This window comes from Saccopteryx bilineata, chromosome 2 (assembly GCF_036850765.1).
Source record: "Saccopteryx bilineata isolate mSacBil1 chromosome 2, mSacBil1_pri_phased_curated, whole genome shotgun sequence".
Classification (NCBI taxonomy): Eukaryota; Metazoa; Chordata; class Mammalia; order Chiroptera; family Emballonuridae; genus Saccopteryx; species Saccopteryx bilineata.
This window is the reverse complement of record NC_089491.1, coordinates 287,603,401-287,615,676: the sequence shown is the minus strand read 5'-3', so window position 1 is coordinate 287,615,676 and position 12,276 is coordinate 287,603,401. Positions and strand designations below refer to the sequence as shown.

Genomic DNA, 12,276 nt, shown 5'->3' with positions numbered 1-12,276 from the left:
ATGTACCATCCATCCTGTGAAACAATGGTACCCTTAAGGGCTATTGATAAATGTAAGGCTATTAGCCTTTATCCTAAGTGGATGCAGATTATTTTTATGACTCTGCAACTGGTATGTTCTGATGGTTCTTTTCAAACAATTGTCTAGGTGAGGGCTTGGGAATAGTTGAGTTCTCCTGGAGGGCTAAGTGCGTGGGCTCGGGCCCCAATTGGTTAGGCAAAGGCCTCTTTTTCTCCCTCATTATTTCTAAATTCATGAGGTGGCTGAGACTATCAGGAGACTAACTACTGAGTAAGTGGTCTGTAAGTAGTTTTAGCCTTCATGTATATGCATTATTCATTTATTGCTTTTACTTAAGAATAATTTAGTCTTATTATTAAGGCAAACCTTAGATTAGCTGTCACCTTATTGTCACCATTCTATTCAGCATGAGTGTATTAAAACTTCAAATTCGAATTCAATTTCTTTTTGCCAAATTCTGCATGTGGTAGTTAGTTTCAGTATGTTTGATCTCTGTTTCATCAGGAAAATGAGGATGAGAGAAGAAAAATGCTTTCTTCATTCATAAAGTTTTAAAAAGTAGGTATCTATGTCTATGGAATAAAGAAATTTAATAAAAGGCAGGAAAGTTGATATTTTGAAATTCCAGTCACAACTGGGTTAGAATATTAATCCAACATTTGCTTGTGATCTTTAAAAATGAAAAAGTTTGTAAAGCTTTAAAAGGCACAGTAATAAATATCCACAAACAACAAGGCACTACGATATAATAAGGGGAAATCTTGCTCCTTAGGATTAATCCAAAATATACTGTCATTTAAGTAACTTACTAATGAATGTCTACTTATATATCTCAAAATACCAGTTCTACTTAAAAGGTCATCTCAACTTTAAAAAACAGTATTGAAATAAGTAAATGAAGAATATATTCACTTGGCTGAATTAAAAGAAAATGATCTTTTTTTCCCATAGAAAAGCCTATTTCTATTTTATATTGGTTACCATTCTATCTACAATAATTACCAACTTTTGCAAATAATTCTCTTCAAGTTTAAAAACAATAAATTTAAATAATATGAGTAAGCTATAAATATATTTTTTTGCTCAATAAACAAAGGAAGTGGATGAATTAAAATATTGTTACTCAGAGTTGTATCAAAATGGTCCAAACTAGGCCTGCAACTGGTGGTCAGCGAACCTGGCCACTCATAGCCTTTCCAGAAGCATCCCTTTGAATTTGACACTGATTCTCAGTGTAGGGAGTATTTTATACTAGGATATTTCTTCCAGGGTATTGCTTAAGCACTTAAATGGTTATCTGAAAGATGACTCAAGTAAAGTATAGGCCAGGTTCAGTACTGGAACTCATAATTGTTTAAATTCTCTGATAATTTGCTCTGTAACTTAATGAGTCTCATCCTTCTCCACTTAAGTTCCAGTTCTAGAAAATTAAAAAATATATATATCATAGCCCATCCCTAAAAAAAAAAAAATCTCACCAGCATCTTTACAGAATTGTGATAGGTTTTGGCTAGTAACTTGATAAAAAGGCATTCTGCAAAGATTTACACTTTATAGTTCAAAATAATTTGAATTAAATATATTTAATTATATATTTTGGAGTATCCTGCAAGGAAAAATAAAATTCCCTAAAACCTAATAAACCTGATCCTGAAAGTAGTGGATGTTAATTGCAGTTAATCCATGAAGTTGATAACACTCTCCTTAAACCTCAGTATTATAAAGAAAATCTTCACAAGTGAAATGTTCTATTCCTTAGTAACTGTCTCTAACTCTAAGAAAGGAGCAGAGTAGAGCAGTCTTTTAAAGAAGAGGAACACTTACTGGTACTTTGAAGGGTGAGGTATATGCAGTGTCCATGGAGTTGGGCTTCTCTGATGTACTGGTCCCTGAGATACTCCGTCTGCGAGGGGATCTTTCTGCTGGCACCTCTGGAAAAGAAGAAAGAAACATCATTAAGAACCCAAAATTTAATATATTTCACTAAATTATAAAATTATTGGTTTCTTTCCCCCCAATTTCTCTATTTCTGTGGTGTTCGAAATATCAAGACACTAGGAGACGGTCCCAGTTAAGAATCTGCTTTAGTGTGACAGTTTATGTCTTATCTGTGCACATATAAAAAGTAATTTCCTCTGAGTTATGATTTTTTATCTGTAAGTCACTTAACATTTGCTTCTCACAGTATATGAATCTACATCTCTATTTGTCAGCAATATGGGAGTTAATAGAAATTTTTTATATTTTGTGAATAAAATATAATCTAGTGTTGCTCGTGATCTGATGATGTTTGCACAAAGGTCAAAGTTCAGTTCTGTGTACATCAGATGATTCACCATACTGCAACCAAAGGGCCATGCAAAGCCTGACAGCTGCGGCCAGGAGAAAAATCACATATATGCTTATGCAGATATAAAAATAGATCAGCTTCTCCTTGTTCCAGCTATATGACCTTACCAAGATCTTACTGTGTAATCCTAAATCTGTTCAAACTACCTAACAAGCTTCAGATTTTGCACGTAATATGATAATCTCCTGTTTAATTCTATACTCTACATTAAGATTACATTTAACCTTTTTCATGGTGATATATATATATGCATATATATGCACATACACACGCACACACAGATGATAGATATATACATATTATACCTTTATCACAACTGCTTCCCATCTCCACTTCAACTGACAGACATATAGGAATCCAGCTTCTCAGATAACATTAGATAACCTCAACATGGACAAGGGAAAAAAACACATCCTAAAAAAAGTGTTCTGTGTTATCTTCCAGATCTTAAAAAAACAAGGAGTAAATCGTGACTCCGGAGACTGACACTTTGCTTCCTGCTGTTCTCGCTTTAAAAGACAGATGCGGCTTAAACTTCCATTTCTGGCCTCCCAGCCCGATCGGCCCCTGGGATCCGTGCTACTTCCACTTGAGAGAAAGCGTTTTTCTTTCTCTCGCTCCCTCCCTGTGTCTTGCTCTTTCCCCTCCCTCTCTACAGCTTGCAGAGAGAGTAAGTGAGAAAGAAACACAGGACTGCAGCTATTCAATCAATCGCTCCCACAGCACATCCTCATTAGTTATTTTCAGGCTATTAGCAGACACCCAACAATTGCCTTCCCCCCGTTACAGAAATTTTCACTGTACTGCACTAATGTGCAGCAAGAAAACACATTTACTGAAATTTATATTCAGCGAGTGCCAAAAGGACACCATTTTACACAGACCCAGTAACGCACACAAGTCAATCCTGCCTATGAAAATCCCATCGGAAGTGCTTCCTCTATTACTATCTTTGCCTACGGGACTCAGATTTGTTTTTCATGACTAAACATCTCTGTGACATCTTGACTAGTGAGACCAAACTGCAACATTCCTAATGACTGTGAGGTTGACAAAAGACTTGTCTTATATGCCTGCAGTACAAGAAAGTTCCACACTATTGCTGTTTTACAATCATGACCAATAACTAACTGTGCCTCTCAACTTCTTGCTAACCATCAGTGGTTAAATGAACCTTAATGTACAAAGTCATTTTCTGAATTAGGCACACACAATTTACTGCACATTTCTTTAAAAGAAAATGGCAGTGTAATTAGCTAAAATTCACAGAATGGCACAAAGCACTGAATTTAAACAAATCAGTTTGTCAAAGCATATTGAACAAGACCTTCAGACTTCAGAAACATTATTAAAGAGTGATTATCGAAGTTAGGGAAGTCTAATGGGGGCAGGCAGGTGGGCTGAGGAAGGTAGAAGATAATGTCATCTCTCCTTTAATAATTACCTATATTTAGAAAGTATAGTAGACTGGATATAACAATAAAATATATTTTAATCTCTGAATAATTGATGCAGGAACAAAATTGGGACAAAAAAAAAAAAAAGTTCCCATAGCAAATATAAAGTGATCTAGTAAATAGTTTTAACTTACAGTGTTCTAATTAACAAAAAATAGAAACTTATTTTCCTATTTTCTTCCAAACATCTAATTTTAGTTTTCAGGCATATGAAATCATTAAAGAAATATATTTCAATGCTTTTAACTATTTTGAAATTATATTGGCTAAAATGAACAACCATATCTCAAACTCTTAACAAATATGTTATTTATTGCATTTTTTTTCTTTTAGATTCTCTTTCTGTATTATGGGGAGAAAAATCCCACAACTCTGGTGTAGATTAAAGAATGTTACTGGGTTCAAAAGAAGACATTAAAATTTTCTACAAGGTTGAACAATTGCCCCTAAAGAGGGGAAAGTAAGGATACCTGGTAAATGAAATCAACTAATGTAATAGGAAGAAGTCATTATTTCTTGACTTTCTCAGGTCCCACAACAATGCAACAATGAGAAAAAAAGGGGGGGGAGACTTTGAATATGCAGGTTCTTTAGTTCTCAGAAATCCATAATTATTTCAAAGCTGAGAGAAGAACATACACGCCCAGAACCACTGTCCACTTAGAAACAGGGTAGCAGCATCAGCCAGAGCAGAAGGAACAACTTGCTGGGTCAGTCTCAGGCAGGCTGCACAGTACACTGATCCAGCTTGGAAAGCTGCTACTATGTGCTTCGAGTGACATTTCTGCTGAGTGAGACGAAAAATCTATAGTGGTTCCAGTAGGCCAAAATTAGACAGCTTTCTCCCCTACCCCTCATTCCTGCTACATGCTATTATACTATTTTCACCTGCTATAAAAATTAATGCTCTTTCATAGTCACAATATTTAAGTATAGACATTTTAAAATATGCTTGTTCTCTAAGGATGAGATGTATAATATTGTTTCAGTAGATAAAGGTTTGAAACTTTTGTTCACTTTCTCATCATCTAAAAATAGTATTTTTCATCCTCAGATTGAAAGGCAAAAAAATTATAAAAAGCCTGATTAAGTTTTAAATTTATCCCATCATTTCCTTTGCCACTGGGTAAGCACTGAGATAAGGTGACAACTTATAATAATGAGAGATACCCTCTAATCCAGCCCTACATAGAATGAAGTGCTGAACAAAGAGAACATCTGAGTGCCTTTCCTAGCAGACTATGTGACCTGTGTGAGCCATTCACCTTTCCTGCTCTGCTTCATTAATAACCTGGGTTATTCAAACCAACCAGAGATGAAGACAAGACAAACGAGATCATATGCTTTGAGATAAAATTAGCATTTTGGATGAAAAGAGCTCTCTAAATACAAATTGTAGTAATATAATGTCATGTCCCCAATGTACATATTTTCCTCTTTGTTAATGTGCTTTCTTTGAAAAGTGTGGCAAAGAAATTTACAGCTGGACAGCTACAGGGCCAAAGGTACTTTTTTTGGTGGAGGACATGCCTATTCAACAAGCAGAGCTCAACCTTTGCCTTTAGAACCCAATAGTGTGTTCATGGCCTTCAGTTCACTTATCAGGAAGCAAACGCCAAGATGTGTTTCAGGAAGTAAAAGAGGTAAGGCGTGTTAAGGAGATGAAAAGGTATGGTAATTTCACTAGAGTGAATATAGTGAATAGGTAGGCAGTAGCCTTGAGAAGGTGGTGAGAGTCAATACTTAAGAAAGAAAGGAGGTCAGCCTTGCAGACTCCTCAGAGAAGACAGCTGCAGGTAGGGGGAAGTCAATGCAAAGCGTGGGGGTAAAGAGCAGTAGGGATGCCAGCGAGACTAGTGCCAGGGAGTGGGGACAAACAGCAGCAGAAAGCTCCTATTCATAGCTTGCAGGCCCACACGGAAGAGCTTTAGCTTTAGCTTTTTACTCTGAAAGAATAACCACCTGGTGAAATACACTTCACCCAACAGTACAAATCAATAGAAACCCCATGAACATACACTTACTGGCACTTTCTTAATTATTTTCTTTTTAGGATTTTGAATAAAAAATGTGATCGAAATAATTCTGGAAAGTTATGTTTGGAGAGTCAAGTGAAATGTTTATCACATGTGCTTGGTAATATGTAAATGTTTAACTGAGGGTTAGGTTCTAAAACCCTCAGAAACATCAAAAGAGAAAGGTATCTGCTATAGAACATCATTATGGCCAACCATCTATAAACATCAAATCAACTACATTTACTTTTTGTTTAATCATATTTAACCAAAGTTTGTATATCATCATGTCATATGTGCATATATGTAACAGATAACACAGCCAAAAATGTCAGGAATTCTGACAATGTCTACCACTTTTAGATTGAGTTACAATAGTTTTTTTTTAAAGGTAGATAAAATGGTTCACAAATACTTTTTATAAGAGAAAACGATGTACTATAAATGTTATTTAAGCACCTGTTTTGTAAATGAACTATCTAGGGCAGAAATATTTTTATGATAAGTTTAGCTACTATTTAGTGTCTGTGATGTACTAAGCACTGAGTTTCCTATCTGTCTTACTTAGTCCCTGGGACAGCCCCTGAAGTAGCAACAATTTCTTGGATAAGAGTAGAGGCAAATTTAAAAGAAGAGACTGACTTTACCAATGTGAAAGACAATTCAGAAAATTCAACGTGAAAGATGAACAAAATACAGAAAAATATGTATAAAGTTTTAATTTGATGGGCAATGATTTAAAGAATCCAAATATCCTTTCATAGCAAATTTCTCTAGTTTAACACACCAGAAAAACATTACATGTTCACAGATGCAGTCAGTTTGGCATATATAGTATGTCTAAGTATGTCACATGAATAGCAACTCAAGCCAATTCCTAGTAACTCTGTTGTCTAGAATTATAAAATATAAATGAATGTGAATGGTCTGCCAATTATAATTATTAACAGGTCCCTTTAGTATTTTTGATATTATCATCAAGAAACATGTGTTCTAATATTCTTAAAAGGGAATTTTTCAGTTCACTTTAAAAACCTTTTTAAAAATCAATAACATTTTAACACAGCATGCTAGAAAATTGAAAACACACCTAACTGTGCTGTGCACCCATTCAAGTCATTGTGCACAGTGTCGCTGTGAATGAGTTGACCTCACTATCATCTATTTTTCTCTTATGTTGTGTAAATGATGATAACAATAAATAGGAGTGGTTCAAGTTATTAATAAATGAGATAAACAAATAACTTGGCTCTCCACACTGTGAATTCTGAATTAGAAGAATTCTTCTTCCATAGGAGGCACAGAAGACACTGAAGAAATAGAGCAGGAAGGATGGAACAGTATTAGGAAATGAGTTTGTTCCACTCCAATAAAGAGAGATTTTTAATAACAAACAGCAGTATTGAAAGTAAAAGGCTTCGTGAAAATAAAGTTTCATTCTTTTTGTTGGTGGACTCCTAAAAGTAATGGAAGCTAAAAGATACAAGTAGAGAAGAATTTTATAAAGGAAAGGGGGTAGGAGCAAAGTGAAGAAAACTACATACTACGATTCTATACTTGCTAACGCCATAGCACTTGGGCATTTCATAAACTTCATCCATCTGATTTTCAGTGGGACATTCTACCGTATTCCACTTTTACTGTTTTGAAGCCTGTGCACTGACAGTCACTGTCACTCAGCTGCTCTGAAATATAAATCCCCAGAGCCACTTTAATTCATCCAATTTGTATCACTTAGAATGCAGTACTTCACTCAAACAAGCAGTCCTTTCAAGTTGCATGGACACTTACTTTAATACGTACAGATTGGTGCTAAGTACAGAAATGTAGTGAATTCTCAGAAAGCACAGCCATCAGTCTCCCCACCTTTTCTTTACTTCAACAAATTTATTTTGTTATTATTATTGTTATAAATTTCTGCTTAATATAACAGAAAGGATTTCTCTCTCGTCAAGAAATCTGGACACCCACAAGTATTCCACATTTTCAGCTTAGAGCTTCAAATGATGATGCTGGATGAGATGGTGCAGAATAGTTTTAGGCTAAGAAACAGCTCAGGGTTACATGGTACCATAAGTTTAAAATACAAAACATAATTGGGTCTTGGTGGCAACAACCAGAGATCTTTATGATAAAAACATAAGAATAACTACAACAGTCAACTTTCATTTCTTAATCTTTATTACATGCTAAGAGTTTTACATGAGTTCTCTCTATAATCCTAACAACCAATTCCCTGGAATTGGGATTATCGTCCCCATTTCACAGATAAGGAAAAGGAGAGGTTCTGTTATTCTGCCCGTGTTTGGCCAGCTGGTAGAGGACAGAATCGGGACTGGAACCCACGTGGTTTGGATCTAGATCCTGTACTTGTTATCACCTGTTCTATTCTGTTGTGTTTTGTATAATAGGCTGTAATGGAGAAAAAAAAATAAGATAGATAATCATGGAAGCTCATTCTAAAAATAACTAAAAAATTTTAACAATAGGCACATAATACTTCATATTTTAAAGATAATTAATCATATTCTTTGAGCAATAATTTACTGCAAACAAAGCCCATCAAAGAAAACTTTCAATCCTGGAATGCTGATGCTGAAAAGAATATTCTAGTCAAGAAACAAAGACACGTGAGGCAATAGGATAATGAGAAAGGTTACTAGCTTAGTGTAATGGTGAAAAAATCTGAACAGAACAGGAAATAAGCTATAAAGAATATCTACTACTGATTCCTTGTATTTAAAGAATGACAACGAGTCCTCCAAAAAATAACCTGCCTTGAGGGGTAGAGATGAAGAGGCAAAACATCAGATTTTTAGGGTAATGTAAGTATATTTTGTACAATACTGTAATGATCAATACATGTCATACATTTGTCCAAACCTACAGAATGTTTTTCAATTTAGACACCAGAATGCCAATTCATTCATTTACAATGAAAAACTGAATTATCACTAATTAGAAATATTAATTCAAGTGTGATACAGCATTTATTCTTTTTTAGAAGTCAAGATTTATGAGAGATTAAATCATAATCAGTGGTAATTTTCAACTACTAATTTATTTAATGGTTGTAAGGAGGCCTACTTGCACTTTTTATTTCTTTTATAGTCAATTTTAATAAATTCCATCTTTCTTTACAATATCTATTTTCTCTAAATTTTTAATATACTATCATAAAGTTTTTTTATGATAGTCTTCTATTTTGCAAGCCTCTGATTTTCTGTAATTGTGTTCCTTTTTTCCTTTGTAACATTATTTGTGGTTTCTCTTGTCTTTAACAAATATTGACAGTTGTACTTATATTCATTAAAGAAACAATTTAAAGAACTTTTGACTTTATTGATTCTATTACATTCATTTCTGTTTTCCATTTCATTATCATTTACTGTTATCTTTATTATTTCTTTCCCTAAACTTTGTTTATTCTTTCTTTTTTCTAACTTGAGTTGAATATTTAATTACCTCATTAATCCTCAGCCTTTCTTCTTTTCAATATAAAAATTAAGGCTATAAGTTTCACTTAGTAACTATTTTAGCAATATCTTACAAGCTTTGATATGTACTATTTTCAGGATGTTCAGGGTTTTTTTGTTTTGTTTTTTTTTGTATTTTTCTGAAGCTGGAAATGGGGAGAGACAGTCAGACAGACTCCCGCATGCACCCGACCGGGATTCACCCGCACGCCCACCAGGAGCGAAGCTCTGCCCACCAGGGGGCGATGCTCTGCCCCTCCGGGGCGTCGCTCTGCCGCGACCAGAGCCACTCTAGCGCCTGGGGCAGAGGCAAAGGAGCCATCCCCAGCGCCCGGGCCATCTTTGCTCCAATGGAGCCTTGGCTGCAGGAGGGGAAGAGAGAGACAGAGAGGAAAGAATCAAACCCGGGTCCTCCACACGCCAGGCCGACGCTCTACCGCTGAGCCAACTGGCCAGGGCAGGATGTTCAGTTTTAAGTATTTATAATTTGCATTATTATTTCTTCTTGGACTAAACAGTTATATATAAATAACTTTAAAAGTTTCCAAAAATTTTAGGCATTTAAAGTAAATATTTTGTTACTAATTTCTAATGTAGTTCAACTATATCAAAAGGAATGTGTTCTATATACTACATTTGTTGAGATTTATTTATGCTTCAGGCTATTGTCAATTTTCATAAAGATCCTATATGTGCTAAATAAGACTATGTACTTGTTGGATTCAGGATTCTACACATGTGCATTAACTCGAGCTTATTGTATTTTTTGTTTTTTATAGCCTTCCTAATCTTTGTAGCCAGGATTATAGATTTATATTTCTCCTTATATTTCAGCCAATTTTTGCCTTATACACTTTTGAGGCTTTGTTATGAGGTGCATATAAGACTGTTATTTCTTTCTAGTGATTTCTACATTTTAACATTATGTAAGGATCCTCTTTGTTCCTAGCAGTGCCATTTTAAAGTTCCATTTTATCTCATTCTCATGGCCTGCTAGCTTTGTTTTAATCAGTATTTGCCTGATAAATCTTTCCCTAAACCTTTTACTTTTAACCCTCCTGGGTCATTATCTCTTTCATTCACAATAAGAAGTTGGAATTATTTCAGAGAAGAGCAAAACAATGAAGAGAATTCAAAAGCATGACAAATGAAGAAGTAATGATTAAACTTGGGAGGATTTTTATAGAAGAGAAAAGGCTACTGGGACTGTCTCCCAGTAAGTTAAGACTCATCGTGAGATGGAGATTTGTTTCATATGGTCTCAATAAGTGTAGTCTTAAGAAAATAGATTTGACTCAGATTCCCTGAGTCTGAGTCAAATCTTCTTAAGAAAGAAGATTCCCTTCTAGCACTAGCCAGAGAAGTTGTCTGCCTTATGATGGGTGAGAGCCCTGACCACTGGATTTGACTTTAAGTAGATTGCTTTTGGTTTAATTTATCAGGGTGGCATTGATTGATAAGGGTATATGGGTTTCAGGTGTACAATTCTATAATAAAAAATAAATAAAATTGAGTCTGACAATCTTTATATCTTTATCTTTTAAATGTTTTATATATTGTGCTTTCTGATAAGTAAATTTTATTTTTACCATCTTATTGTGTTTTATATTTACTTTTACCTATGTTTATCTGATTTTCTCTTTTTCTTCCTCAGATAAGGTTTAAAAATTCATTTTCCTCTCTACTGCTTTTGAAATTATGCACTCTGTTTCTATTCTTTTACTAGTGTTCTTAACATTTAAATATATGTATTTAAAGCCTAAAGTTAATCCTGTTATCTATCTTTCTCTTGAATAATTTAACAATCTTAGGGTACTTCAATTCCAATTATCCCCTTTCTATCTCTAACATTATTGTTGTCCACTATTTTAATTTAACCTTACCAGAATTGTGGTTATGAATTCTCAGGGGATTTTGACCTTCCTCACTCCCCCCCAGTTCAGACTAAGACAAATAAAATATGTCCATTTTTGTCAGTGAGCAGATTTTTTTCTTATTTCTCCTTTCACTCATTAAAGGAGCCAGTCCTATGGAGAACGATGGGGTGAGGCTTTCAGTTCTAATTCCTCACTGTGGTTGGACCCTAGACACATTTCTTATTTTGTAGCTATTAAAACTTAACCTTCTGGATTTCTCAGACTAGCAAATGACGCCAGGACAATTTAGTACCTGAATGTTTAGTTGTTTTCTTTTTTCTCTTCCTGAGGATTTCCTTTCCTTCCTGAGAGGAACGTTTTGCAATTTAGTTTAAAATGTTTGTTTCATTAATACGGTATTTCTCGTCTTTGTATTATTTTTCATGATATCTAGTCTGCCATATTGCCAGAAATGGTAATTTTAATTTTTGAATATGCTTTCTTCTGATGTTAGGAGTAATTTTAGGAATCAGATAATATTTGTCAATACCAAATAATTAATTTCAGTCTGTAGAGTCATTTAGAAACTTAAAAATATTTAGGTTTTGTCAAAATTACATTATTTTTGAATAAAATTATTCTATCAGTTAAATGACTTCACTTAATAAAATAAAATGAAATCATTTAAATTCAGTTTAGAAATGTAACAGTTCAAAATATTTGTTGAGTATTTTCTATCTTATTCTAGAATTTGGAAAACCCAATTATAACCTACTGAATAAGAAGTGCAAATGTTGCCAATGTACCTTAAATGGTACTTGCAGAAATGATTATAGAGAAAAGTAGTAGAAAAGGTGGGGGGAGTGGATTTGATAAATAATTTGGATAATTGTGAAAATGAATCTCAAACTTTTGGGTATCTGAATAGCATTAATTCACTCAAAAAAATATTTATCAAGTATTAATTCAGTGCCATTCTAGAAAATTCCAAAACATTAAGAGAAGCTCTCTATGTTGCAGAAGTCTGGAGGACTAGATGGGAACTAACTATAATGCAAAATTAGGTGAGACAAATGCCATTAGATTAATACAATGGCTATT

At 34.3% G+C, this 12,276-nt stretch overlaps 1 protein-coding gene across 6 annotated transcripts in view; it reads right to left on the bottom strand.

The window, feature by feature from the left end:
* Nucleotides 1-12,276, bottom strand: part of RASAL2 (RAS protein activator like 2) — a 319,973-nt gene that overhangs the window by 78,656 nt on the left and 229,041 nt on the right. For 5 of the 6 annotated variants that reach the window (XM_066261224.1, XM_066261225.1, XM_066261226.1 and 2 more), the window contains one exon: nt 1,846-1,952. In XM_066261224.1, the coding sequence (XP_066117321.1) occupies nt 1,846-1,952 (107 nt within the window). Of the gene's footprint in view, nt 1-1,845; nt 1,953-2,676; nt 2,755-12,276 lie in introns of those variants that run through there. The other variant, XM_066261228.1, reaches the window with a different exon arrangement.